General features: G+C 38.3%; 1 protein-coding gene across 6 annotated transcripts in view; it reads right to left on the bottom strand.

The window, feature by feature from the left end:
• BBX (BBX high mobility group box domain containing) overlaps positions 1 to 26,326 on the bottom strand; it is a 282,354-nt gene that overhangs the window by 52,108 nt on the left and 203,920 nt on the right. For all 6 annotated transcript variants that reach the window (XM_082839829.1, XM_082839833.1, XM_082839834.1 and 3 more), the window contains 3 exons: positions 13,238 to 13,318; positions 9,921 to 9,995; positions 514 to 594 (listed from right to left, as the gene is read on the bottom strand). In XM_082839829.1, coding sequence (XP_082695955.1) covers positions 514 to 594; positions 9,921 to 9,995; positions 13,238 to 13,318 — 237 coding nt within the window. The remainder of the gene's footprint in view (positions 1 to 513; positions 595 to 9,920; positions 9,996 to 13,237; positions 13,319 to 26,326) is intronic.

The following is a 26,326-nucleotide window of genomic DNA, read 5'->3' as shown; positions in this document are numbered from 1 at the left end:
AGGAGTAGTAGCATTTTACACCCACATCACATCAAATGTACAACTGATAGATGCTATAAAACCAGACTTTAGAACACATCCTTTGAGTTCTTCACTGAAAACAACCCCCAAATTAAAACATCAACCACCTAGCTTAACGGTAGCGCTTTCTAGGGATTTATAGATATCACAAGAGAATCAGAGAAGAGGAAAATGACGTAGGCCATTCTTCTCGGTTTAGGATGTACTTACTTAACCAATCTGAGAGAGACAAAAACTGACCTTATTTTAAAATACTACCTGTGAAAAAGATTTTGCAATTTCCCCAGGTAACCTTTTTCAATGCTTAATGACTTTTCGTAGCCAAAGTCCACTTCCTTAAATTAAAGGTTAACCCTCTCATTGTTGAAAATTAGATACAACACACTTTATGGTCACAGGTGAGATGGTACAGTTTAGGGAACACAGTTACAATTAACTTTTTTGTGACTTCGACCACTGCAGATCTTATCACAACATATTCTTAGAACTTGCCTCTGCCAGTTGAAAGAGTGCAGACTTCCCACAGCGTTTTACAGGTTCAGCACTGCCCAACTGTGAAGTGTTCGAAGAAATCTATATTGAAAACAATTCACATAAGGAATATTAATTGTGATATCAGAATTTTCACTCCCCATTCACACATATTCAGGAACTTTCCTTAGTTTAATGAGAACGTCATTGCTCCCAAGTACCAAATACGCTTGGGATTATAATTTTGAAACCAATTTTAGTAAATAGCCTCAAAAATAATAACAAAAAAACAGGAGTATGACTGATTCACCTTGTTATAAAGCAGAAACTAACACACCATTGTAAAGCAATTATACCCCAATAAAGATGTTAAAAAAAAAAAAAAAAAAACAGGAGTGGCTTGGGTGGCTGTTGGATGACAAGAGTATTATTATCTTGAGAATTCCAGGCCCTAAATTTAACTCTACCACCTTAAAACAAATTATGCATTTCCATTTCCATATAAATACCAACTCAGCAACTTGCCACATAGAAAAGAGATTTAATGTCATTTTATATTTACTAAAAAGTAATTAGTTAATTTTTTGTTGAAATATATTTGGAATCACTGTGAAAAGACAGCCAACAAGACAGTCAACAAATTTTGTTTTGAGAATCCAATATAAATGTGCTAGGCAATCTGACAAGAGCTGGTGAAGCTAAAAGTTTTACATAAAACACTGGCACTGGCTCTGAGAGTATGCTCTAAAGTACACAAAGATTGACAGTCAAGACCACAAATCTCAAGAAGCCATACAGTTAAGAACTAAGTTGTAGCACATCGACATACACACAACATGACACTGTGACTGCATCCTCTTCTGCAAATCTGGTGCAACAGCAGCCAGGCACTAATAACAATGAACAGCACTGTCCTTTCTCGTTTTTATATGAAAACTTAATTTTCAATTTCTAGCTTAACTCCATAAAGAATGGAGAAGGGTATACATTCTTAAAGATCTTTACAAAGTATTCTTCTCCTAGAGAAGTTCTATCATCATTAGAGCAGCTAGCTATGGTCTAAGCTTTTAATATTCTTCGTGATTCTGAATTCTCTCTCAGTTTAAGACAGAGGTATTTCTCAGTTCAGTTTAGGAGGCAAACCTACCTTGTGTCTATACCTTACAGGTGACCCCAAGACCCCCAGGGAATTCTATGGAGCTGTCAGCCCCAGAAGAGACTGGGGACTTACTGCTAGAGAAAATTCTCCCTAGAACACCTGCTGAATAAGAGCCAAATATTTAATAAGCTACCTGGGCCACTCAGAAGGGACTAGTTTAAGAAAGTTCTAAGGCATTTTTCTTCCTGGGTACTATCATTTTTCAGAGATTCCTTTCCTATTTATCCCAATCACTTACTTTTTCTTTAGAAGATCAACTTAGGGGCTAAATCATTTTGAAGATTTTCCTCTAGCTGAATTTCCTCTGATATATGCCATTTCTCCTTTTTTAGACAAGGTGAATTCAATTACTAAGCTTATCACTAGACTAAGAGAAATAAACACATTTAATATAATCACTGACTCTAGTGACTTGGGGGAAAGAAGTACTGAACATCAATGCCAGTCCCATGAACCAAGGTTGTATAATAGAAAGGACATGGCTTTTGTGTCAGACAAACATGCCTTCATTACTTCTTGCTGTGTGGACTTAAGCAAGTAATTAAGACCTCATCTTCACCTTCAAAATAGAAACAATACCTGCCCCATATTAATTACTTCTGTGAAGATCAGATGTTATGTGAGTGAAGAGTTCGGCACAGTGCTCAGCCCACATTATGCTCTCAATATACATTACAATTATTAGTAATAAGGATTTATCATTGTTAACACTAATAAACTCTTTTAGGACACTTCCAAACATTAGTTACAGACTAAAATTAGAACAGAATTAAAAATTGCAATGTCAGAGGAGAATTATTAAATTTAATAATCTATAAAATATTAAATTTGTCACATAATCATACGATACCCTCAAGAGAACAACAAGCTGGGTGATGCTCCCCTACACAGCCTGACACTGTTTTCTAGCTCTTCCACTGGCTCCCTCTGCTGTCGCTTTTGCTGCTGTAGGTTTATGTTCCCGACACTCTGTGTGTGTGTGTGTGTGTGTGTGTGTGTGTGTGTGTGCGCGCGCGTGCGCGCGAACTACCACGAAGCCTATCAAATGCCTGCACGGCACACCCAGAGGCTCAGCGTCGAACTTCTGACCGCTCGGATGTATTACCTGCCAGCTGAGTTAATGGACAGCTGTTCGAGTCGAGGCTTGAGAATGGTTCCTTGCCTTGCAAAAGAAACCATCACCTAATGTTTAGTAAGAACTATTTTCCTCATCACTTATGGGAGGATTTTTACCTATTTGTAGGTACAGGGCTGTATTTTAAATGCTCAAGGTTGCTGGAAGCCTTATTTTCAAAGGATGTTGGGGGAGAGTCAACATATTTTAGCAGTCCAACGTTTCTAGAATCACCTAACAATAAAATTTTCATAGAACAACTTAGCGCTAAGATATAGTTTCTAAAAATGTCTTTTGGCTTCTTAATTGGGGGCAGGGGGTTGAATACATGTTAATGTCTGCAGCACTGGGCATAGCTGACCTTTCTTTTGAGAGTCTCCTCTGGATTTCCAATACTGCAGAGTCCTTGTTCTCCTCCTACCTCTCAGGCCACTCCTTGCTGTTCTTTGTTGGCTCTCCTTTCTATAGAGAGCACTTAAATGTTTTCCCTCAGGGTTTTGTCTTAGGGCCCCCACTTTTTCTTTACACATTTTCTCTCAGTAATCTCATGTAATCTCTCAGTAATCTCTGATGGCTTCTAATATAAGCATAGCTTGTGTAATGCCAATTTGTTATATCATTGTTCATTTCCCTGTTTGTTTGTTTTTTTTCTATTTAAGAGACATACACATCCTTTCAAGTAAGAATAATGTAGTTAATACATGTTTTTCAATGACAGGTCAGCTAGTGGTGGAAAGTGTGTGTTATGCTACCCTCCTGGGTAGGGGGCAGTAGTAGGTCATACTGTACAGTATGTTCATGGCTATGCTTTTTATCTTCCTCAAGTTGGATGGTGCTTGCTAATCTGTTAACTCCACTGTAGTCTCTCCTCTGCCTATTATGGAATGTTCTGATAAACAGGGTGGGTGTTAAAAGTATGTGATGTTCAGCAAAAGCGCCAAGAAAAATGATCACCCTGGGTGTTAAAACTGTTAATTTTATAGCTGACTGAGGTAGGGGCGCACACCAAGGAAAGAGGTGGTAAAGATCAAAAGCAAATTAGCTGGAAGGCTTTTGCAATTATGAGGGGTATCATAAACACTGTAGCCTGGGAGGAAATGACTAACAATTGTTGAGTGAATAAATGAATCAGAGAACAAATGAACAATATGAGATGATTGGTCTTCCTTACCTTCAAAGAAATATTAACACTTCCAATAAACCATGTAAGACTTTCACACTGATGAGCTGCAGTGTGAGTATATGGAGTCTGTGTTGAATGTAATATTCCGTAACATATTGGGCATTCCATCATGAAAATGAATGCTTTAAATGTGCACCTATTGCTTATATCCAATTGTGACGATACCTTGGTGAGATTACGGTTGTATTTATATTGGCAAAGTAAAAGCCTTCTAAGGAAAGTTTTAATGTTCAAATCTATCTGTCTAAATTGTCCAGATTAGCTCCCTGTCTTCAAAGTAAATATGCAATTTTTCAACGCAAAGATATACTCTAGGTGTAAGAGTCAGCCACACAGCAGAGAAGAGGATATGTGGACCAGGCAAGGCTTCCAGACTTGTTAAATAACGGAAGACAACAGCTCCCTTCTGGCATTACATTTGGTCATTAGTCTTCAGTAAACGAGATCTAAACAGTGACAGATGTGTCACTCTACCTGTAAACAACAAAAAATGCAGATAGGAAACTCACTTTGACAAACTTAATGGATCAGAGCCTGGAAGCAGAGTGATGGCTCTTCAGAAGGGCCAAGCTGAATCTAGATGAATTATGAGCATCAATACAGAATGGGAGACAGGCTGAAATGCGAGGAAAACAGGCTCTGCACTCTATATTTCTTTCTAGATCTTGTAAAGCAGATGTATCTTTCTCCCTTTAAACATAAACATTTATGAGGAACCTACAAACAAAATGTTCTTTATTCAATTTCATGGTTCCACGCAGGTTACTTCAATGGGTTTGAAAACTATCAGATTTGGTTAAGAAGGAAAGATATCCCTCTCAGCTTGTGACACGGAGACCCAAGACATAAAAGAAAAAATATTTTCAACTTAAATGCCCAGGGCTTACTGTTTTTTTAAAAACTGCGTTTCTAGGATAATTGTATTACACGATAAATGACCAATAGCTAATGTCTTCCTAGAGTTATGAACACTTGTAAATGAAATTAATGCGAATGGTCTCTAAGAATTTTGCAAGCCTGATCTTAAAGTGATATTACAAAGCTAAACATTTTTAAAGAGTAAATTGTTTCCTAAATTATACAAACACCTACTTTTCTCTAAGTGCACATAATAGGACTGAGAATCCCTCTGAAAAGGGATGAGGGGTATAAAGTGGTCCATTGGGTAAATTTCTATTATCTGCCCATTCCTTCCTCACTGAACCCTTTCCCTGTAAGTTCCAAGAGATACCAGAAAGTGCCTTACCAATGCTGATTTAATAACCTGTGGTAAAAATTGCAAACCACAGAGCAGTGATCTCAAACTGCGGTTCCCTAATAGGAAACTTGTTGAAAGTGCAAATTCTCAGGCCCCACTGCAGACTTAATAAGAAACTTTGGGGGTGGGGTTCAGCAATCTGTGTTTGAAGAAGCCTTTGAGGTGACTCTGGTGTATTTTAAAGTTTGAGAATCTCTGCTATAGACTAATTAGAACAAGAATTTCAAGAGTCTTTGTGTTTTCTCAAAGGTGATGGGTGTTTTATGAAATAATTATAAGAGTTTTAGGGATACAATCACAGTAATTATAGGCTATTCTATTTCTACTGCAATAGATATGCTCATAGCAGATTGTAGTAGATAATTTTATTAGTTCATCTAGTTAGCTATTGTTTAGCTTTGAATAAACCAGCCCAGTACTGGGCTGACAATATGGTCAGATCATAACATGAAAGAGACTGAAACTTCTCTTGAGTCAGCTGAGGAAAGTGACTGGAGAGCATAAATATCCTCAGAGAACCATGTACTATACTTTTCTTGTATAATCACATATAACATTTACAAATAAACAACTAAGTATGTAATAATTTAATTTGCTTAGGAATTGTAAGGGCTCTTAATTGTCAACCTATGCAAAATATAACTGGGAAAAATAATATATGGAGTTGAGAAGGGGAACTGTATTTGATTCTAGGGCAGAACATTTTATTTTGGTTTCTCCATCATGCATGTCTTCCTCTGTTAATGATGCCAGAAACAACTCATAATAAGTTTTCAAATTAATTTTTTTAAAGCTTCCTCAAATCTTATAAGTGCACAGTCAAAAACCCTCAGAAGACAAGTGCCATTGAGGAGAGGAGTAACATCTGGAAATGTCTCCCTGCACAACTCCTAAGTAAGAAGAGGTTCTTCCCCAGAAAAAAACTTTCTTTTGTAGGAGTGAGTGTACTGAGCAGTAAGAACAAATTAAGAGAGGTATGGGATCTTACTCTCCAGAATCACAGGACAGTGGCTGTTACACTATCAAACTGGTTCCTCCGAGCTGTCCAGGGCTTTGAGGCACCTAATAAATCTGATGGTGACCTCACTTAAACAAGAACCACACTCTGAGTGGCAATACCTGTTAGAAATGCATCAGCTGAGGTATATCATACAAACATTTTTAATTAAATTGAAAACTCTTGGTAAATAGTGCATATGTAAATATCAGATGTGTCAAAGACGAGCCACTACGTTCTGATATTCATGCTACAGAGTGTAGAATTTAATCAAAAGGAATATATGGCAAATAACTTCTGTTTTGAAGGAGCTGTTTCTAAAAGGTTGGATGGGACTGCTCAGGTACCAACATTAAAAATAAATTTACAGTCATCACGTCAAAATTCTTTTTTACCTTTGAAAAAATTGTTAGTATCAAGTAAAAGGATGTCAATGACTAGAGGAAAGCAAGGAAATATTAAACAAAACTACTGCCCACACAATGAAAAGAAAAGCCTGTTTATCATAATGAAAAATTATGATAAAATCTTAATTTATTCAGATTCATCAAGCAAATTGTTCTTCGTGAAATGATACCATTATATGATATTTTTGTTACCAGTTTTATAGAATAGCCCTCAACGAGTAAAGCAAATACTGTGGCAGAGAAGCGTAAGAGATAAACAGGCCAGCGGGTTGGATCAAGTCATGTTGGTTGACACAAGTGTCCAAAGAGGAAGCAGCATTTGTTTTTTTTTTTAATGTAAGCACTAAAAGTAATTTTTTCTCATTTTCGAAGTAAGATGCTGGGTTTTCTCTTGCCAAAAGGATATCATTTTACATTTCATTTATGCAGCACTCTTTATGCAAATGAATCAAAGTGATTCAATACATCAATATTAAACAGAACAGTCTTGCTTGTCATTTTCTCTCAACCCTATAAAAAATTGCTTAGTTTATTATATGCATTTTTGCGGTACGCGGGCCTCTCACTGTTGTGGCCTCTCCCGTTGCGAAGCACAGGCTCCGGACGCGCAGGCTCAGCGGCCGTGGCTCACGGGCCTAGCCTCTCCGTGGCATGTGGGATCTTCCCAGACCGGGTCACGAACCCGTGTCCCCTGCATCGGCAGGCGGACTCTCAACCACTGCACCACCAGGGAAGCCCCTATTATATGCATTTTTGGTTGAAATTAATAAAAAGGAAAATGGGGAAAGACCTAAAGCAGATGGCATCTTATTTTTACAAAAGGGATATATTTTATTATTTGTCATATAGTGCTCATTAGAAATGAGCATACGGTTGAGGCCAGGGCTTTTGTGGCAAAACCAAGCATTATCAGATTTGCCTCTCATCATACCAACCAAGAAAATACTCTCTAGTGTGTACTCTCTCTCTCTGGCTGACAATCCGGAGAAATCTAAGATCCTGCATGAGCTGACCTGACCTAAGCCCAGGGTTAAACGCTAATAAAAATACTGGCTGAAGCTACATCACACCCAAAGCTAAGCACTGATGATCTAATAGGTCCTATTCACCCCTGCATTCACTGTGAGAGTTATTCATCAACTACAGCATCTAATTTCACTACTGGAAAAATTTAATAAATTGGAATGCTATGGCCTTCATGTTGACAATTTTCCTAAGCTTTTAAAATAAGTTAAAAACAAGGCAAAATGAAATAAATGAATTACTGGAAAGTGTGTATTCTACGTGAACTCTTTAATGAATGCTTGTAAAATGGGTATAAATTCTGGAGCTGATCTGTGATTAGAGCAAAGGCAGCAAAAAGCAATAAGCAGCCTCCCATGTGTATTATGTTAGTAATGGCAAGAGGCATGCCTAAAGTTCTCTATATGTTATAAAATTCCATTCCAATACTTCCTGAGCTCAATAAGTTTTCTGAACCCAATGTGTGTGTGTGTGTGTTTATATATATATATATATATATATATATATAAAGAAGGCCATACCTCTGCAAACTGAAACTATAAGACACTGATGAAAAAAACAAAGATGACACAAACAGATGGAGAGATACACCATGTTCTTGGATTGGAAGAATCAATATTGTGAAAATGACTATACTACCCAAAGCCATCTACAGATTCAACGCAAGCCCTATCAAATTACCAACGGCATTTTTCACAGAACTAGAACAAAAAAATCTCAAAATTTGTATCGAGACACAAAAGACCCCGGATAGCCAAAGCAGTCTTGAGGGGAAAAAGGGAGCTGGAGGAATCAGACTCCCTGACTTCAGACTATACTACAAAGCTACAGTAATCAAGACAATATGGTACTGGCACAAAAAGAGAAATATAGATCAATGGAACAGGATAGAAAGCCCAGAGATACACCCATGCACTATGGTCAACTAATCTATGACAAAGGAGGCAAGGATATACAATGGAGAAAAGACAGTCTCTTCAATAAGTGGTGCTGGGAAAACTGGACAGCTACATGTAAAAGAATGAAATTAGAACACTCCCTAACACATACACAAAATAAACTAAACTAACCATACACAAAAATAAACTCAAAATGGATTAGAGACCTAAATGTAAGACTGGACACTATAAAATTCTTAGAGGAAAACATAGGAAGAACACTCTTTGACATAAATCACAGCAAGATCTTTTTTGGCCCACCTCCTAGAGTAATGGAAATAAAAACAAAAATAAACAAATGGGACCTAATGAAACTTCAAAGCTTTTGCACAGCAAAGGAAACTATAAACAAGACGAAAAGACAACCCTCAGAATGGGAGAAAATATTTGCAAACGAATCAATGGACAAAGGATTAACCTCCAAAATATATAAACAGCTCATGCAGCTCAATATTAAAAAAACAAACAACCCAATCCAAAAATGGGCAGAAGACCTAAATAGACATTTCTCCAACGAAGACATACAGATGGCCAAGAAGCACATGAAAAGCTGCTCAACATCATTAATTATTAGCGAAATGCAAATCAAAACTACAATGAAGTATCACCGCACACCAGTTAGAATGGGCATCATCAGAAAATCTATAAACAACATATGCTGGAGAGGGTGTGGAGAAAATGGAACCCTCTTGCACTTTTGGTGGGAATGTAAACTGATGCAGCCACTATGGAGAACAGTATGGAGGTTCCTTAAAAAACTAAAAATAGAATTACCATATGATCCAGCAATCCCACTACTGGGCATATACCCAGAGAAAACCATAATTCAAAAAGACACATGCACCCCAATGTTCATTGCAGCACTATCTACAATAGCCAGGTCATGGAAGCAACCTAAATGCCCATTGACAGACGCATGGATAAAGATGTGGTACATATATACAATGGAATATTACTCAGCCATTAAAAAGGAACGAAATTGGGTCATTTGTTGAGATGTGGATGGATCTAGAGACTGTCATACAGAGTGAAGTAAGTCAGAAAGAGAAAAACAAATATTGTATATTAATGTATATATGTGGAACCTAGAAAAATGGTACAGATGAACCAGTTTGCAGGGCAGAAATTGAGACACAGATGTAGAAAACAAACGTATGGACACCAAGGGGGCAAAGCGGCAGGGCGGCGTGGGTGGTGATGTGATGAATTGGGAGATCAGGATTGACATGTATACACTGATGTGGATGAAACTGATGACTAATAAGAACCTGCTGTATAAAAAAATAAATAAAATAAAATTCAAAAAGAAAAAGGCAAAACAACAACAACAACAAAAAAGAAGGCCATACCTCTGCAAACTGAAACAAGGCTGATGCTTGACATTGTTTTGAAGGAACATCAGGGTGGGAGGTACCTGAAGATATCTGAAAGGAAACAAATAATTTTTAAAGCACAAGGACATTTTACCATAACAGACTCATAGATTCTGCCAAATATTTCCACTGTACACACAGATAAAGATTAAGACATGAGTCATCACCCTCAATCCCTTTTAGAAAAACAGTATCAATGATAAATGAAGACAAAGGCCATGTTTCTAAAAACACATGTGGAAAGAACAAAAAAGACTGAGTTTGGCTCATTTGCCTTGTCTCTTGAAAGGGTGTCAGATATGTATCAAATAGCAGTTGAGGACACCTGTAGAGATAAATTTCCTTATTTCAGTGAATTTTCTAAAATATTATTAAAAGTTGAAAGCTGCAAGTAGATCTCTCTCCTCCCTACAGCACTCCCCTCAAGCTGTTCTCTGCTTTGAGACAGCTGTGAACAGGGTTGGAGAAGCAAACCATGTGGGTCAGAGTATCTGGGACTGAATCTTAGTTCTGCTACTCACTAGCTACATGACCTTGGGCAGCTCAGCTAATCTCTCTTGAGATTTATTTTTCCCAACTGTAAACTGATGATGATGATAATCCCCATTTTACAGGATTATGGTAAGAAGAAAATAAGCCATAGAATACACTGCCTGGCATGGCACCAAAACTCAATAAATTGTTTACTGAATATGAACAGCATTTCTTTATTTTATAACACCATGCATCCTCCCATCCAACACACACACACACGCGCCCCTCAGGTGTCTGACAGTGGATAGAGGATTCTGTCACACCATCCTTGCTTCAGCTAGGAGAACTTTTGTTTCTATTTGATGATTATGGTAGCCTCATTAAAAGTTTGCTCTGAGGGCCTCATGGAAATAGTTTTTAGGATGTTTTGAGAGCAAGGTCAGTTGTTAATTTTGGTTTCAAAGTGAACAAAGTTTCTATACAACTACAAACTAGGGTGAAAATGAGTCACAAGTGCAGAAAGCGTGAGCATTGTAAATTCAGCCCATTTCCAGTTCCACAAAAGTCTTTTTCTTCAATTAACTGTGCTCACCGACTCCATCAAAGGGAACTTGCTGAGCAATACATGCAGCTTGATCATGACTCCTCAATCCCAGCAATCACTTTTTCATATTAATTAAATTAAGTTGTTTAGAAAAACAATGGAGCCAGTTGGTGATACAATATCAAAGTCAATTTTAGGGATAAGAAAAAATTAGAAGAGAGCCTGATGGAATTATTGACTCTATTCACTGCTGAAGGCATTAGGAAAATTTTAATTCCACCATATCTTTTGCATCAGACAAATAAGGATTTTTAGAACAAATATCAGTAAAAAGAAAAAAGATCTCCCAGATCCTATTTAACAAACTAGACATATACAAATTGTCGTAAATGGCTAAGATCTAACCAAGTACTTTGAAAATATTTCAGGGTAAAGATGTAGAACTCTTCTTGGTCAAACCATGAAACCTATCATTTCAAAAGACCTCCATGTGCAAGCTGTGACAGACTGCAGATATGAATCCACAAGGATGTTCCTGAAATCCTGGGAATTATAAACTGTAGGTCTTACTTCCGACATGACTTTTCACTCCTACAAACCCTCTATAAAAGTTAAAGAAAATAAATAGTTTGTGTAAGGGGAAATGCCTGACCTACAAGGTATTTCTTTTCTTTTCTTTTTTTTTTTTTTTGCGGTACGCAGGACTCTCACTATTGTGGCCTCTCCCGTTGCGGAGCACAGGCTCCGGATGCACAGGCGGCTCAGCGGCCACGGCTCACGGGCCCAGCCGCTCCGCAGCATGTGGGATCTTCCCGGACCGGGGCATGAACCCATGTCCCCTGCAATGTCAGGCAGACTCTCAACCACTGCGCCACCAGGGAAGCCCATACAATATATTTCTTCAAGGATTAAATTAGATAGTGAACAAAACAGAATCAGTAGTATAAACAATCTAGATTTTTGAAAAGCATTTCACAAGTCTTTAAACAAAAGGATGTTTCTCCAAATTAATATTGGGATAAAGGAGATGTTGACATGAATAGGGAGCTCCTGAAGAAATATTAGGTTAGGGTCAGGGATCTCTTTGGAATCTGGTTTGCTGTAGTAACCAAAAACATGCACGTGTGTCAACACACCCAAAATTTCACGTGAAATTTGAGAGATTTCACTACATCTTTCACCAGGGATCACTGGTTAAGTATCTCTGCTTTCAAAGTTGAGACTAACATTATTTAATATGTCTAAAACTACTGTTTAAAAGGGAGTGCAGATTGAATCTGCTATTACATTAAATTCTTGAGGAAACAATATAAAAAACAATTGGAATTCATGGCACATCTCACAGAGAGCAGAAAGGAAAGTGATAGATAAGGAGTATTATGTGAGCAAATATGTATTAAAACATTCTGGTGATATCAGCAGGACATTAGGCATAAAATAAACAATGTCATAAAAGGGATGACCTAATATGCCTAATGACCTAATTCTGCCAATGATATGTTGAGAGCCACCAGGAAAGGACACTAGAGGAGAAAAAATTCTGAAACTAAAAATATGCTCTCCTTTGTACAAAACTGTACCACAAGGGGCAAACATTAGGAAGGATGACAGTGTGAAAAGGTCTAGTGAAAGACAATTAGAATGATCAAGGGAAGACCATGTGGTTTAAAGTTTAGAAAAAAGTAATCAATGATGGCTCCATATTGAGTTCTAGGGTAAATGCAGATATTTTGGGAAGCAGTCTTAACCTTTAGACTTGATGTCAAGGATAATGTGCTTTTCTACATCATCTCTGAATATGTCAGAGACATACTGAGCCAAACAGGTCTGACACAAGACATAAGATTTTGAAAACTGCCAACTGCATGCTAAAGTTTCAATTAAGAGAAGTTTACTTAAAATAAATACAAAGGAATGCACAGCCAATAACTATGAGTCAACTCTGTCTTCTGATTTAATACCTGACAAATCAATATCTGATAAATGACTAAGTTCTAAAAATAGTTCAATTATATTCTTAACTTCCCTATCCATGAATAAGAATTAGTGATGAGGTTTCAGTGCAATAATATTTAGTATGAGTTAATAACAAGCTTCTATAAACATATTTATTCCTTAATTAAGAGACTCTAAAGTTCCAGAATTTGGTACTATTTTCCGTTTTATGATTACTTGAGCTAAGAACGCAGGGTTCTTCTTTGCTTTAAGTTACTTTCATCAGCCCAGATTTAAGCTCACTTTACAATTTCATTAAGTATAAATTGTAATATATTACCTCGGCAAACTGAAATAATGGTGACTTCTGACGCAATTCAGAGGATTCTGAAACATCAGGCCTGCAGGTGCCAGAGGATATCTGAAACAAAGAAAGGTGGTATGAGGCATCATAAGAATAGCTTCTGGAAGACAACAGAAGACAAATGTCACGTAAAACATTCCTATTTGAGGAAGGAATGGTTTTGACTCCCCAAATTTGAGGCAGTACTGTGACAAAAAGGTAGTTATATTCTGCAAAGTCTTACACAAGGTTTTATCAAGTTTTATATGTTCATTCAACTTCTAAATAATGCCATAAATTGTAGGAGATAGACAGGACAATGCATTTCAGAAAAATTACTATTAATCAAAGAGAAATGTCTACAATGATGCCTATTTGATCTCTTGGCTTTCTGCAACCAAATCCAAAGAATATCTACTTCTTCCATGTTCTGTGTTTCCCCACTATTTCATATAACCTGACCACATGAAAACGCAAATGAGTTTCGTTTATAAACCTTTTGGGAAAACAAAACTAAGGTCCAATTTTTGTTTTCCAGGGCTTTCATGTATTTATATACAAGCCCCAATCTTAGAAAAGTTAGTACTATTTTCCTAAGAGAAATTTCCTTTATAATATATTCTTGTATATTATTTACGACACTGGGTAAACATTTAACGCTCTACCATCTTTACCTGTGATTTTCATTATTAACAACAGTTACAGAAACACCACTAATTTTTTTAAAAATTCTTGCTGTTTATCAAGTACTATTCTCAGGATACATAATTCCTCTTTATCTCAATGTTAAAAATTGACCCATTTCTGCATTTGGGTGAAATAATAACTTAGGTGGTAGCCTATAATTCAAAAGTCACAGGAGTCACAGAATGTTAGAGATGAAGGATTTCAGCATCCCTCTGATCTAACCTTTTTTACAGATAAAGGAACGTAGGACCAGACAGGTAAATGACGTCTCTACTCCCCAACATTCAATAATCCCCTTATTCTTTATTATTATAGCACTTAGCACTGACCACCACAAGCATAAATATCTGTTTATGGTGCATCTTCTCCCAGGGATTTTGTATAATGCAGAATCCTCAACATTGCCTGGGCACAATGTAGATACTCAAGTATTTGTTGAATTAGCTAAATCAAAATTGACAACATGTCTTCTAAACACCAAAACAGTGTGTCCCCTCTCTCTCCTTTCCTGAATGACAAGGTTAGAGAGTCTCAGGGAACAAGTTATCTTTCACTTTAGAGGAAAAATAGAAGTTAAAAATACTTTTTAATAACATGTTTCTGACAACAAAATAATCCAAGATCACTATTGAAAATCTGAAAAAAAAAAAAAAAAACACAGAAGAATCATCTCCCAAAGATAAGCACTGGTATTATTCCATATATATTCTTCCAGTTGTGTGTATAGATGTTTTCAACAGAAATGGGACGATGTATTACAGTTACAAAATGTTCGTTTTTAACAATACATTGATTTTCCTGTTATTAAACCTTTTCCAATGTAATTTTAATAGCTGCATGTGATTAAATTAGATGGTTGAATCTATGGAAAAAGCTGGCAGTCACCCAGGTTATGTTCCTAAAACTAGAGTTTCTCACTGAACTTCTTCAGTAGACATGGAAGATGTGTTTCTCTAACAACGTCATAGACCACTGGGCAGGAATAAGCATTTAAAATTTTAATTGTCACCTTTGGATTTTAAAGGGCAATGGCCAACTTCTTCCAGTGATAAGCTCCATAGAAAAGGTGCAGAAGCTTTAGTTAATTTGCCACCTGTGGTTTGGCTGCCAAAGCTTGATTCCCTCCCTGTTACTCGACTATTTGAAAACTAGTGTGCCAAAAAGTCCAGAAGTTTTTATTTGCTTTCTAAAACTTTGAAGCCAAGGAGACACAAAATGTACTAAAAAGGCCAGCAAATCCTGAAATTACTAGCCACCAAAAATTCCTTCATTGGAAGGAATACTTGAATGAACTGTATCTTTATAATTTCTAAACAATGAAAAAAAATCAATACTGTCCTGGTTTATAAAGAAATCCTGTGTGCTTAACCCCTAGATATCTTGGTAAATAATCAAAATTTTGCTTAAAATTGAGCCTAGGGAATTCCCTGGCGGTCCAAAGGTTAAGGATTTGGTGCTTTCACTGCCGTGGCCCAGGTTCAATCCCTGGTCGGGGAACTAAGATCCCACAAATTGCGTGGCCAAAAATTAAAATAAAATAAAATAGAGCCTAGGACTAAATAAAAATTATAAAGTGACTCTATGAAACTTTAATAATGTAGGTTGTACACATGACAGAAAGCTATGGAGATATTTAGAATTAAGTATATTATCATATAGGGTAACTACCCTATATAAAGCCTATATAATATATAACACACATTTTTATTTCTAATCCCATGATGCAGATGCATGAGAGTTATCATTTATGAGATTAGTTAACCTATGGCTCAATTAGAGTTCATATTAACTGTAAGAAGAAAAGTCAACTTTCTTTTAAGTGCCATTATAGATAATATGGCCATGACTATGCATCTAGTCATAAAGGTTTAAAGTTAAATGAGACCCTCTGCAATCATTATGATGGACGGTCTTAAATAAAACTTTCTATTTGTATGGAGAATTCAAATGTAAGTACTTATCAAGACATCTATAATCCTACACGTTATGTCAATTGTACTATGCAATCAGAGAAGTCTATGCGTGCGTGTTTGTGCTCCCCACGCACCTGATGCACAATAGATGCACGATGAATACTGGTTGACTGACTTGATTCTCTGTGTTTATGAATATGAGGAATCTCAATGACCTGGCCAGGAATCACACAACAAAGGCTGTCCAATGGTTAAAACAGCAATTATAGTCACTGAGGCTATGCATTTTACTGTAGTGGTTAACGTCTCCTTTTAAAATCTAGTTACTCTTACTTTAAAGCACTGTGGGTTTAGCCTTTATTTTCAGTGTAGTATAATGGAAACAGCACAAAATTAGGAGCCAGAAGAGTTGGCTTACTACTAAGCTGTGTGGTTACCTGACTTTCTAGGCCACAGAATGAACAGAAGCAGCAAATCAGAAGGGGCCAAGAGTGGGGATAAGAAAAAGGAAGAGGGGCTTCCCTGGTGGCGCAGTGGTTGGGAATCCACCTGCCACTGCAGGGGATGCGGGTTCGAGCTCTGGTCTGGGAGGATCCCACATGCCACAGAGCAACTAGGCCCATGAGCCCACGTGCCACAACTACTGAAGCCCACGGGCCTAGAGCCCATGCTCTGCGACTGCAACAAGAGAAGACACCGCAGTGAACAGTCCGCACACCGCAACGAGACGACCACCACTAGAGAAAGCCCGCATGCAGCAACAAAGACCCAACGCAGCCAAAAATAAATAAAATAAATAAATTAAAAAAAAAGGAAGAGCATTGAAAAAGAAACAATGCCACCAGCAAGAAGACACAGAGCGAAAAGACTGTAGGCACAAATTTTAAAAAAAATTTTATTGAAGCATAGTTGATTTACAACACAAATGTTCTATAAAGCATTGTAGTCTATTTAAAACAAATAACCAGGCTTCCCTGGTGGCACAGTGGTTGAGAGTCTGCCTGCCGATGCAGGGGACACGGGTTCGTGCCCCGGTCTGGGAAGATCCCACATGCCGCGGAGCGGCTGGGCCCGTGAGCCATGGCCGCTGAGCTTGCGCGTCCGGAGCCTGTGCTCCGCAATGGGAGAGGCCACAACAGTGAGAGGCCCGCGTACCGCAAAAAATAAAAACCAAGAAACAAATAACCAAAATATTGGGTGTAAGATAGGCTTAAGGATGTACTGTACAACATGGGGAATATAGCCAATATTTTGTAAAAACTGTAAATGGAAAGTAACCTTCCAAAATTGTATTAAAATTTTTAAAAATCTCGGTTATTTAGTAAAGTGGATTATCACAAAAGCTAAAAAATAAATTAAAAAAAATAATAAAATAGAGCAAGTAGTCCTAAAATTTTTCCTAAATGTAATAATTAATATTTCTAACTGTGATTCTAAGTTGTCAAGATAAGAATAATTATAAAATATATCCCTTATTAAAAGGCAGAAATGCATGTGATACATGCTAGACATATTTCCATCTAAAATCTCAAAATGTAAAAATGGTTGAATGACATGGAAAATGTACTGAGGTAGAATTCATTCTTGAGTGTTTGATAAATGAGGCATCCAGTGCAAGGGTATATATTTGTGCATACATGTAAATGTTTGGCAAAGAAATCTGGCATTACATCCACATGGAAGGAAGAGGTTATTTCCCACAAAAGACTCCTATTTAATGTTATTAGAGGATCCTAGACCTTGTCACCTTGCAATATCACCTTGCTGTTTGTACTTGCAGTATCATAAATTACTTATTAGATGGGGTATGCTTTTTACGGAGAAACATCATTCTTCAACAACCATTCTTCAGCTAAAGCCAGCTTACTTTCTAAACATAACAAAATATAGAGATCGAAGATATCTGTTCATCAATTAAGAGGAAAGAAAAAATACCAAATAAGTAGAGATTCAATAAAGGGAGGAAAAACCCCAAGAAGCTCTTTTTAGAAATAGTCTCTGAAATAATCCATAAAGCCACTAGGTGTTGCTACATGCCCAATAAAGAAAACTGCTAAAGGGATTTTAAAAGCAGTTTTGTTAACAACATACGTTTTCAACTTCCCTTAAATCCAATCTTCCTTTAAATTAGCTATAATTCTCAATAACCAAGGAAGGGGAATGATTAGTATAATTAAGAATTATGACGAGGTAATACTTTTTCCCCACAGGCAAAATGCACATCATGATAATGAGAGCCATAGAAACATGATCCAGCCCCTTGATATAAAACAAGATCAAGCCACTCAGATGCACTGTTTGGAAAGCTAGGTTTTATTAAGAGCCCATTCCTACTTCGCAAGGCGCAAGACCACAGACACAGAGCTGGATCGTGATGGACCCATAGTCAACAAAAGGCATGAAGTACACTGGTTGTATCTGAACTCCACATCCCTGCTCTTGCTAATTTAAACATTTACTGATTACTCACTCCTTCAACAAACATTCAATAAACACCCATTACATACCAGCCACAAAGACTGCTGTTCCCTTTCAAGAAGCTTACATCCCACTTGTGTGCATTATATGCTGGGGAATAAAATGAGACTAAGGGGATGTGTCTGGCCGTTAAGTTGCTTGCATTTCAATGCAGGAGACAGCTACACATTAAGAACGGACGTGCCTCTTGGTGGAATATTACAAGGTCTGTGGGAGGACAGAGAAGCAGCCTTCATTCTTTCTGGGGACAGATGGAAGAAGTAAGGTAAGTAGCATCTGAGATCTCCCTAGAAGGAACACCAGAATTGTGGAAATGATGTGGTCACAGCAGGAGGAAAAGCATGGAGGAAGTGCCCTGTGTGTGTGAGAAGCAGTGACTTTCCCTGTGTGACTGAAGCCTCAGATGCCCGGGAGTGCAGTGGGAGATGAATCAGACTGAGAGGGAACTGAATGCTAGGTTAAGAAGTCTGAAAATTAGGCTGGAGGCAATGGGGAGTCAGCCAAGGTTTTCAGTCAGAGGAGCGGCATGATGAGAGATGTGTAGTTAAATAATTCTGTCAGTGGAGTGCAGGATGACCTTGGCTGGGGAGTGACTGGAGGCAAGAGACCAAATAGAAGGTTAAGGAAATAAACCAGCTGAGATGCGGGGCCCCAATTAAATCAGAGATGGCATTTGCCAGGGCTCAGTAATTGCCTGGAAAGGTGTCAGGGCGGAGGGAGAGGGGTCAGTCAGTGCCAGTGTTCCTAAGGTAAGTTAAACCCTTTCACCGAAAGAGTGAATACGAGAGAAGGAAGACTGTTTAGGCAGTGGTGGAAGGCGGGGTTGTCTTCTTCTGGAGGAGAAGGGTTGGGGGTAGAGGATTCCATTTCAGAGTTCAAGGACAAAGATCCCGTGTGACTCCAAGGCCCAGTGATCTGATTCTCACCCTCATTCAGCCTGGCCCAGGCTTTCCTACAATTGGCAGCTTTTGCCAGGTATCCTTCTATAACGGAGGACCTGAGTGATCACTTAATTTGCATTTAATATGAGATGTTAAATGAAGCTCTGAAATGGACTTGAGCTTTTAAACACAGGTGAATTCAACGTAAGTATATTACATACAAGTTAGTCCTTCAAAACCTACTTAAGGACTAAAATGAAGCCACTCTTAATTAAACCTAAATGAGGTAAAGGAGCACCTGAGGACTAAAGCAGCGCACCTGACTGGCGGACACGAGGACTGGGCTGCGGTTGAGAGACAGCGGGGCCACCCTGAGGAGCGCAACCCAACAGCACCGCATAGAGTTGTGAGCGCCTCAAAATCAGAATGTAAGTCAAGTCATTTGGCCGAGAGGAAGGATAAGTCCCTGGTTTTTCTCAAGGCACCAGGGCTACCAGAGTCAAGTTTCCTATCATTCTAAGCCGTGTGGCAGAGCACTAGGATGGAAGTCCAGGACAGACTCCAGGTCACCTCTACAAACTGCTATAGTAGTTGAGACAAACCATAGCATCTTCCTGCCTCAGTTTCCTCATTTGATGAAACAGGTAACAACGCTACTGACGTCTTCACAGGACACTGTGAGAACAGAATGCAGTCGTGTATACAAACATGCTCTCAACGACAACGCAGCAGCAATAGTACCACCCTTCTCGTTTACCTTCTTGTTCTCTATTCTCCTCTTTCTCTTCCCGCTCACTTGCTGCCCACCTTCCCCACTACCCCTTCCCACCATCTCTGGGAGACCGAAGAGCTCATGTGAGTTCACCACTGTCTTGAGCAACGCGGCCTAGGAACTCAACGAGGACAGATGCTTGTCAATCTGGTTGGGCAGAAGGACTTGATTCTCCGGGCTTTGAGCCCCACTGCAGAGAGATGGAAGAGGCTGGGCTGGATGGGCAGTTCCAGCCAAAGTGGGCAGTGAGCAGTGACATGAAAAGGAGAGGTTTCTACCCGGAGTTGAGAAAGCTCAAAGAGCCTATTTAATGTACAATTTAAGTATAGTATTTCCTCACAAAATATGTTTAAAAGCTATAAAACTGTGAGAAGGGAAATTAACAGCTTCAGTGAGAAGGGGGCAAGAGTTGGGGGTAGGGTTGGAATTCAGTGGATTTAGGCATCCTGGAGTAGTCAAATATAGTAGCCTAAGAGAGGCACATGTCAAACTAGCTCAAATGTACCAACAGGCAGTAAAATAATTTTCCCCACTTCACTGATATCAGATATTATAAGAAAGGGGAAAACTTTCAATTTTATCAAAAATCTGTATTTGTTTTAAATTTAAAACTCACAGTGTTTTAAATATAGACATATTCATTAACAAGTATTAGTATTATCACCTTTTCTCTATCTTAGATTTCACCCACCTCATTACTTAATGGAAAATATACAGGTTTAGATCCTAGTATAATGACTTTCTTGCTCTATGACCTTAGACAGGCTATTTAACCTCTCTAGCCTAGTTTCCGCATTTACGAAATGCGGAATAATAAACCAACCTCTTAAGGCTCATGGAAGGATGAAATGAGATAATCAGTGTAAGTGCTTAGTACAGTACTTGGTCCCCAGAAAGCACTCATGAAATGGCTGCGTAAGGGTGCAGACACCACTGTATAAGTGGCCCGAGTTGAGGTCAGGTGGGTGGGGACTGAATCACAAAGGTCCCTGTAGGCTATATGAAGACTGAAGCTAGTCCCCCTGGGTTCAAATCCTAATTCTGTCACTTCATAGCTACACAATCTTGAACAGATTATTTGCTCAATGTGAATACGCTGCTAGTAAAACATACCATAGCCTGTAGGAGTAATAGCCTGACATAATATAAGCTTTCAAGTTAAGTATGAAATACCAAGAATAAATTATGGTAATAATACTAGGTACCTACAAGAATGCTTTTCAGGAGAGGTGAAAATGCCTTACAGGTTTTATTTAATTAATCTTCATAGATGTCTTGGGAGTTAAAAGCAAGTGGGTATTATTATTATTTTTTTAACATCTTTATTGGAGTATAATTGCTTTACAATGGTGTGTTAGTTTCTGCTTTATAACAAAGTGAATCAGTTATACATATACATATGTTCCCATATCTCCTCCCTCTTGCGTCTCCCTCCCTCCCACTCTCCCTATCCCACCCCTCTAGGTGGTCACAAAGCACCGAGCTGATCTCCCTGTGCTATGCTCCCTGTGCTATGCGGCTGCTTCCCACTAGCTATCGGTTTTACATTTGATAGTGTATATAAAAAGAAACGAAATTGAGTTGTTTGTAGTGAGGTGGGATGGACCTAGAGTCTGTCATACAGAGTGAAGTAAGTCAGAAAAAGAAAAACAAGTGGGTATTAATAGTTCCATTTTACAGGATGGAAGGCAAAGAAAAACGTGGCTTGATTGTAACTCTACTGTCGTATCCCTTCATTCCAACAAAAGAACTAGGCATTCTGAAATCACAGACCCAGGTCTAATATTACTTCCCGAACATCTGAAAGTTTGCCTTCAGTTCATTCATTCAACTAAATAGATATTGATACCATCAAACCTTTTCATCAGCCAAGATTACTCTGCCTAACTTTTCTTATTTTCTTTTATTCCCCAAACCATCTTTTCTGTTCTAGCCAAGATGACTTTCTGGTGCTCACTTAGGTCCAATACTGAAATGCCAACCTTTCCAATATTATTCCAAGCTGTTCTATATTATGATGTGTTGAATAATCTCCCCTTCCATTTCTGAAATGTATCACTCCCTGCCTTTATTTTTTAAATTTAATTTAGCTTTACATTTTTATTAAAATAAGTTAAAAATATAACACTATAGAAATTTTCAGTCCTGAAGATTACTTCTAGAAATTCTAGATCAAATACTTATACTTTATTTATTACATTTTCATCTTCAGATAGTAACTCACCGATATGAATCATAAAGGCTTAACTCAATGTAACTAACTGCCTTCTCTTTAGCTCTTCCCAGAGTTTGATGTGAACATTATTACTTTTATTTCTTCTATTTTTTCTTTCTTGTTCTTTTAAAGTAAAAAGGAAAAGTGTTCACTTAAGCTGCTAGACACTGTAGAATGGACTGGCTCTCCACAGCCCCCTGGTTAGCATATTTTAAGCTTATACCATATTTTCTTGATTAAAAAGCTTCATTTGTTTTTCAGCTTCTGTTTGCTAAAATCTCATATTCATTGGAAACACTCATTTCCATCTCCTTCACTATTATGGGGTTATTTCCTAATAAGACTTCTATGCTTACATTTCACTGGGTGTCAGTAGAGACAAGCTTAGGCTGCTATTTTGAGTGTGTGTGGGGGGGGGTGTAGGGTGTCACTCCCTGATGGCTGCGTTGCTCAATACAGGCAAACCTCGGAGATACGGCGGGTCCGGTTTCAGACCACCACAATCAAAAGTGAATATTGCAATAAAGCTAGTCTCACAAAGTTTTTGGTTTTCCAGAGCATGTAAGTTATGTTTACACTATAATGTAGTCTATTAAGTGTACAATAACATTATACCTTAAAAAAAAAAGGACATGCTTTAATTTTACAATCCCTTATTGCTAAAAAATGCTATCATCTGAGCCTTCAGTGAGTTATCCTTTTTCTGATGGAGGGTCTTGCCTCGACATTGATGGCTGCTGACTGGTCAGGGTGGTTGGTGGTAGATGAAAGTTAGAGAGGCTGTGACAATTTCTTAAAATAAGACAACAATGAAGTTTGTCACATTAACTGACTCTTCCTTTCATGAACGATTTCTCTACAGCATGCAATGTTGTTTGATACCATTTTACCCACAGCAGAACTTCTTTCAAAATTGGAGTCAATCCTCTTAAACCCTGCCACTGCTTATCAACTAAATTTATGTCACACTGTAAATCCTTTCTCATCATTTCAACAATCTTCATAGCATCTTCACCAGGAGTAGATTCCAGCTCAAGAAACCACTTTCTTTGCTCCATTAGAAGCAACTCCCCATCTGTTAAAGTTTTATCATGAGATTGAAGCAATTCAGTCACATCTTCAGCTCCTAATTCTAGTTCTCTTGCTATTTCCACCACATCTGTAGTTACTTCCTCCATGCAAGTCTTTTTTTTTTTGCGGTATGCGGGCCTCTCACTGTTGTGGCCTCTCCCATTGCGGAGCACAGGCTCCGGACGCGCAGGCTCAGCGGCCATGGCTCACGGGCCCAGCCACTCCGCGGCGTGTGGGATCTTCCCGCACCGGGGCACGAATCCGTGTCCCCTGCGTCGGCAGATGGACTCTCAACCACTGCGCCACCAGGGAAGCCCCTCCATGCAAGTCTTGAACCCCTCAATGTCATCCACGATGGTTGGAATCAACTTTTTCCCAACTCCTGTTAATGTTTATGTTTTTGTTTGTTATTTTTTTGGCCGCACTGCACAGCTTTTGGGATCTTAGTTCCCCGACCAGGGATCGAACCCAGGCCTTGGCAGTGAAAGCACCAAGTCCTAACCACTGGACCGCCAGGGAATTCCCTTAATGTTGATATTTAGATCTCTTCCCATGAAACGCAAACATTCTTAATGGCATCTAGGATGGTGAATCCTTTCCAGGAGGTTTTCAACTAACTGACTTTGCCCAGATCCATCAGAGGAATCACTATATATGGCAGTTACAGCCTTACAAAATGTATTTCTTAAATAATAAGACTTGAAAGTCGAAGAGACTCCTTGTTCCATGGGTGGCAGAATGGATGTGTTAGTAGGCATGAAAACATTAGTCTCGTTGTGCATCTACATCAGAGCTCTTGGATGACCAAGTGCATTGCCAATGAGCAGTAATATTTTAAAAGGAATCTTCTTTTCTAAGCAGTAGGTCACAACAGTGGGTTTAAAATATTCAGTAAACTGTTATAAACAGATATGCTGTCATCCAGGTTTTGCTGTTCTACTTATACAGCACAGGCAGAGTTGGTTTAGCCTAACTCTTGAGGGCCCTAGGATTTTCCGAATGGCAAATGAGCACTGATTTCAATTTAAGTCACCAGCTGCATTAGTCCCCAACAAGAGAGTGGGTTTGTCTTTTGAAGCCTGGAAGTCAGACATTGACTTCTCCTCCCTAGATATGAAAGCCCTAGATGGCATCTTCTTCCAGTAGAAGGCTGTTTCATCTACACTGAAAATCTGGTGTTCCGTGTAGCCACCTTCATGAGGTATCTTAGCTAGATCTTTGGGATAACTTGCTGCAGCTCCTACATCAGCACTTGCTGCTTCACCTTGCCCTTTGATGTTATGGAGATGGCACCTTTTCTTAAAGCTCATGAACCAGCCTCCGCTGGCTTCAAACTTCTCTTCTGCAGCTTCCTCACCTCTCTCAGCCTTCACAGAATTAAACAGAGTTACGACCTTGCTCTGGATTAGGCTTTGGCTTAAGGGAATGTTGTGTCTGGTTTGATCTTCTAACCAGACCACTAAAACTTCTCCATATCAGCAGTAAGACTGTTTCACATTCTTATCATTTGTGTGTTAAATGGAACAGTACTTTTAATTTCCTTCAAGAACTTTTCCTTTGCATTCACACCTTGGCTGTTTGGCGCAAGAGGGCTCACTTTCAGCCTTCCCCAGCTTTCAACATGCCTTCCTCACTAAGCTTGATCATTTCTAGCTTTCGATTTAAAATGAGAGACATGTGACTCTTCCTTTCACTTGAACACTTGAGAGACCAGTGTAGAGTGATTAACTGATTTAATTTCAACATTGTTGTGTCTCAGGGAATAGAGAGGCCTGAGGAGAGGGAGAGAGAGGAGGGGGAGGGGGGGACTGCTGGTTGGTGGAGCAGTCAGAACACACACAACCTTTATCAGTTAAGTTCGCTGTCTCATATGGGTGTGATTTGTAGCACCCCCTCCCCAAATTACAACAGTAACATTAAAGATCGCTGATCACAGACCACCATAAAAAATATAATAATAAGGAAAAGTCTGAAATACTGCAAGAATTAACAAAATGTGACACAGAGATATGAAGCGAGTAATACAGTTGAAAAAATGTTGCCAATAGACCTGCTGGACACAGGGTTGCCATAAACCTTCAGTTTGTAAAAAATGCAATATCTGCAATAAAATGAGGTATGCCTATACATTTATTTTGCTTCTTTAATCCATAAACTCTTTAATAACAAACACTGCTTTTTAAAATTTATCCCAAATATGTAATGCATTTCAATGTACTCTGGGTATAAAGAAAATACAGGACTGATCATTTATGTGAAAAAGAAACAAACAAACTATAAATGCAATTTTTATCCCTTTTATTCATCAGAGACACAAATTACAGAACCAAGCTTGGCCTAATAACAGTAGCATATAAAAATGTTGACCCGATAACGCCAAAAATCTATTGTGGCAGATTCAGAGTTAATCAGAAGACTGAGAAAAAAAGGAGAAAACTCAAACATTCTGCTTGTTATTATTTGTTCACTGCTATCTCAAGAACATATAATTTCTCTCTGAAAACCCTAAGAGCACATCACATGTAGATCTGGGAAATTGTACAGGCCAAAGAAGCTTTTAACCTGGAATTTTACTGTTCCCGTAACAGCAAGCCTCTCTACCTTCTAGAACTGTTTTTAAAAATACAGCTATTACCTATATTAAATTTTCTATATTAAAAAATAGACTTTTGAGGACTTTTTCTATGTGATTAGGTTTTAGACTATTGAACAAAGGAAAATCTCCCTTTAAATAAAATATTTCAGAATAAGAATTTTCTCGTGGCATTTTAAAAACCCATTACGATTAGACCTCCTCTGTGGCAGAAGTTTTGTAAAATGTTACTTTATTTGACTGGTCCTACCTAATAGTATAAACAGACTTCATAGTAATTGTTCCAAATGTCAGAAGCATGAAATTTCTGTACTTCTCTCCTTTCCTCATTATATTTATAATTTTCTTTTAAAAATATAAGTATGTATTCACTGTATTTGTCATCTGCCAATGTACATAAGCCCCTAAAGTTCTATGACCATGTCTACATATTTGGAATAAGACATTGCATAGAAATTAGGTGCTAAATGAAATCT

Source organism: Leucopleurus acutus (genome assembly GCF_964270905.1).
Source record: "Leucopleurus acutus genome assembly, chromosome: 5".
Classification (NCBI taxonomy): Eukaryota; Metazoa; Chordata; class Mammalia; order Artiodactyla; family Delphinidae; genus Leucopleurus; species Leucopleurus acutus.
The sequence above is the reverse complement of the archived record's forward strand: the minus strand, read 5'-3'. Positions and strand labels throughout refer to the sequence as shown.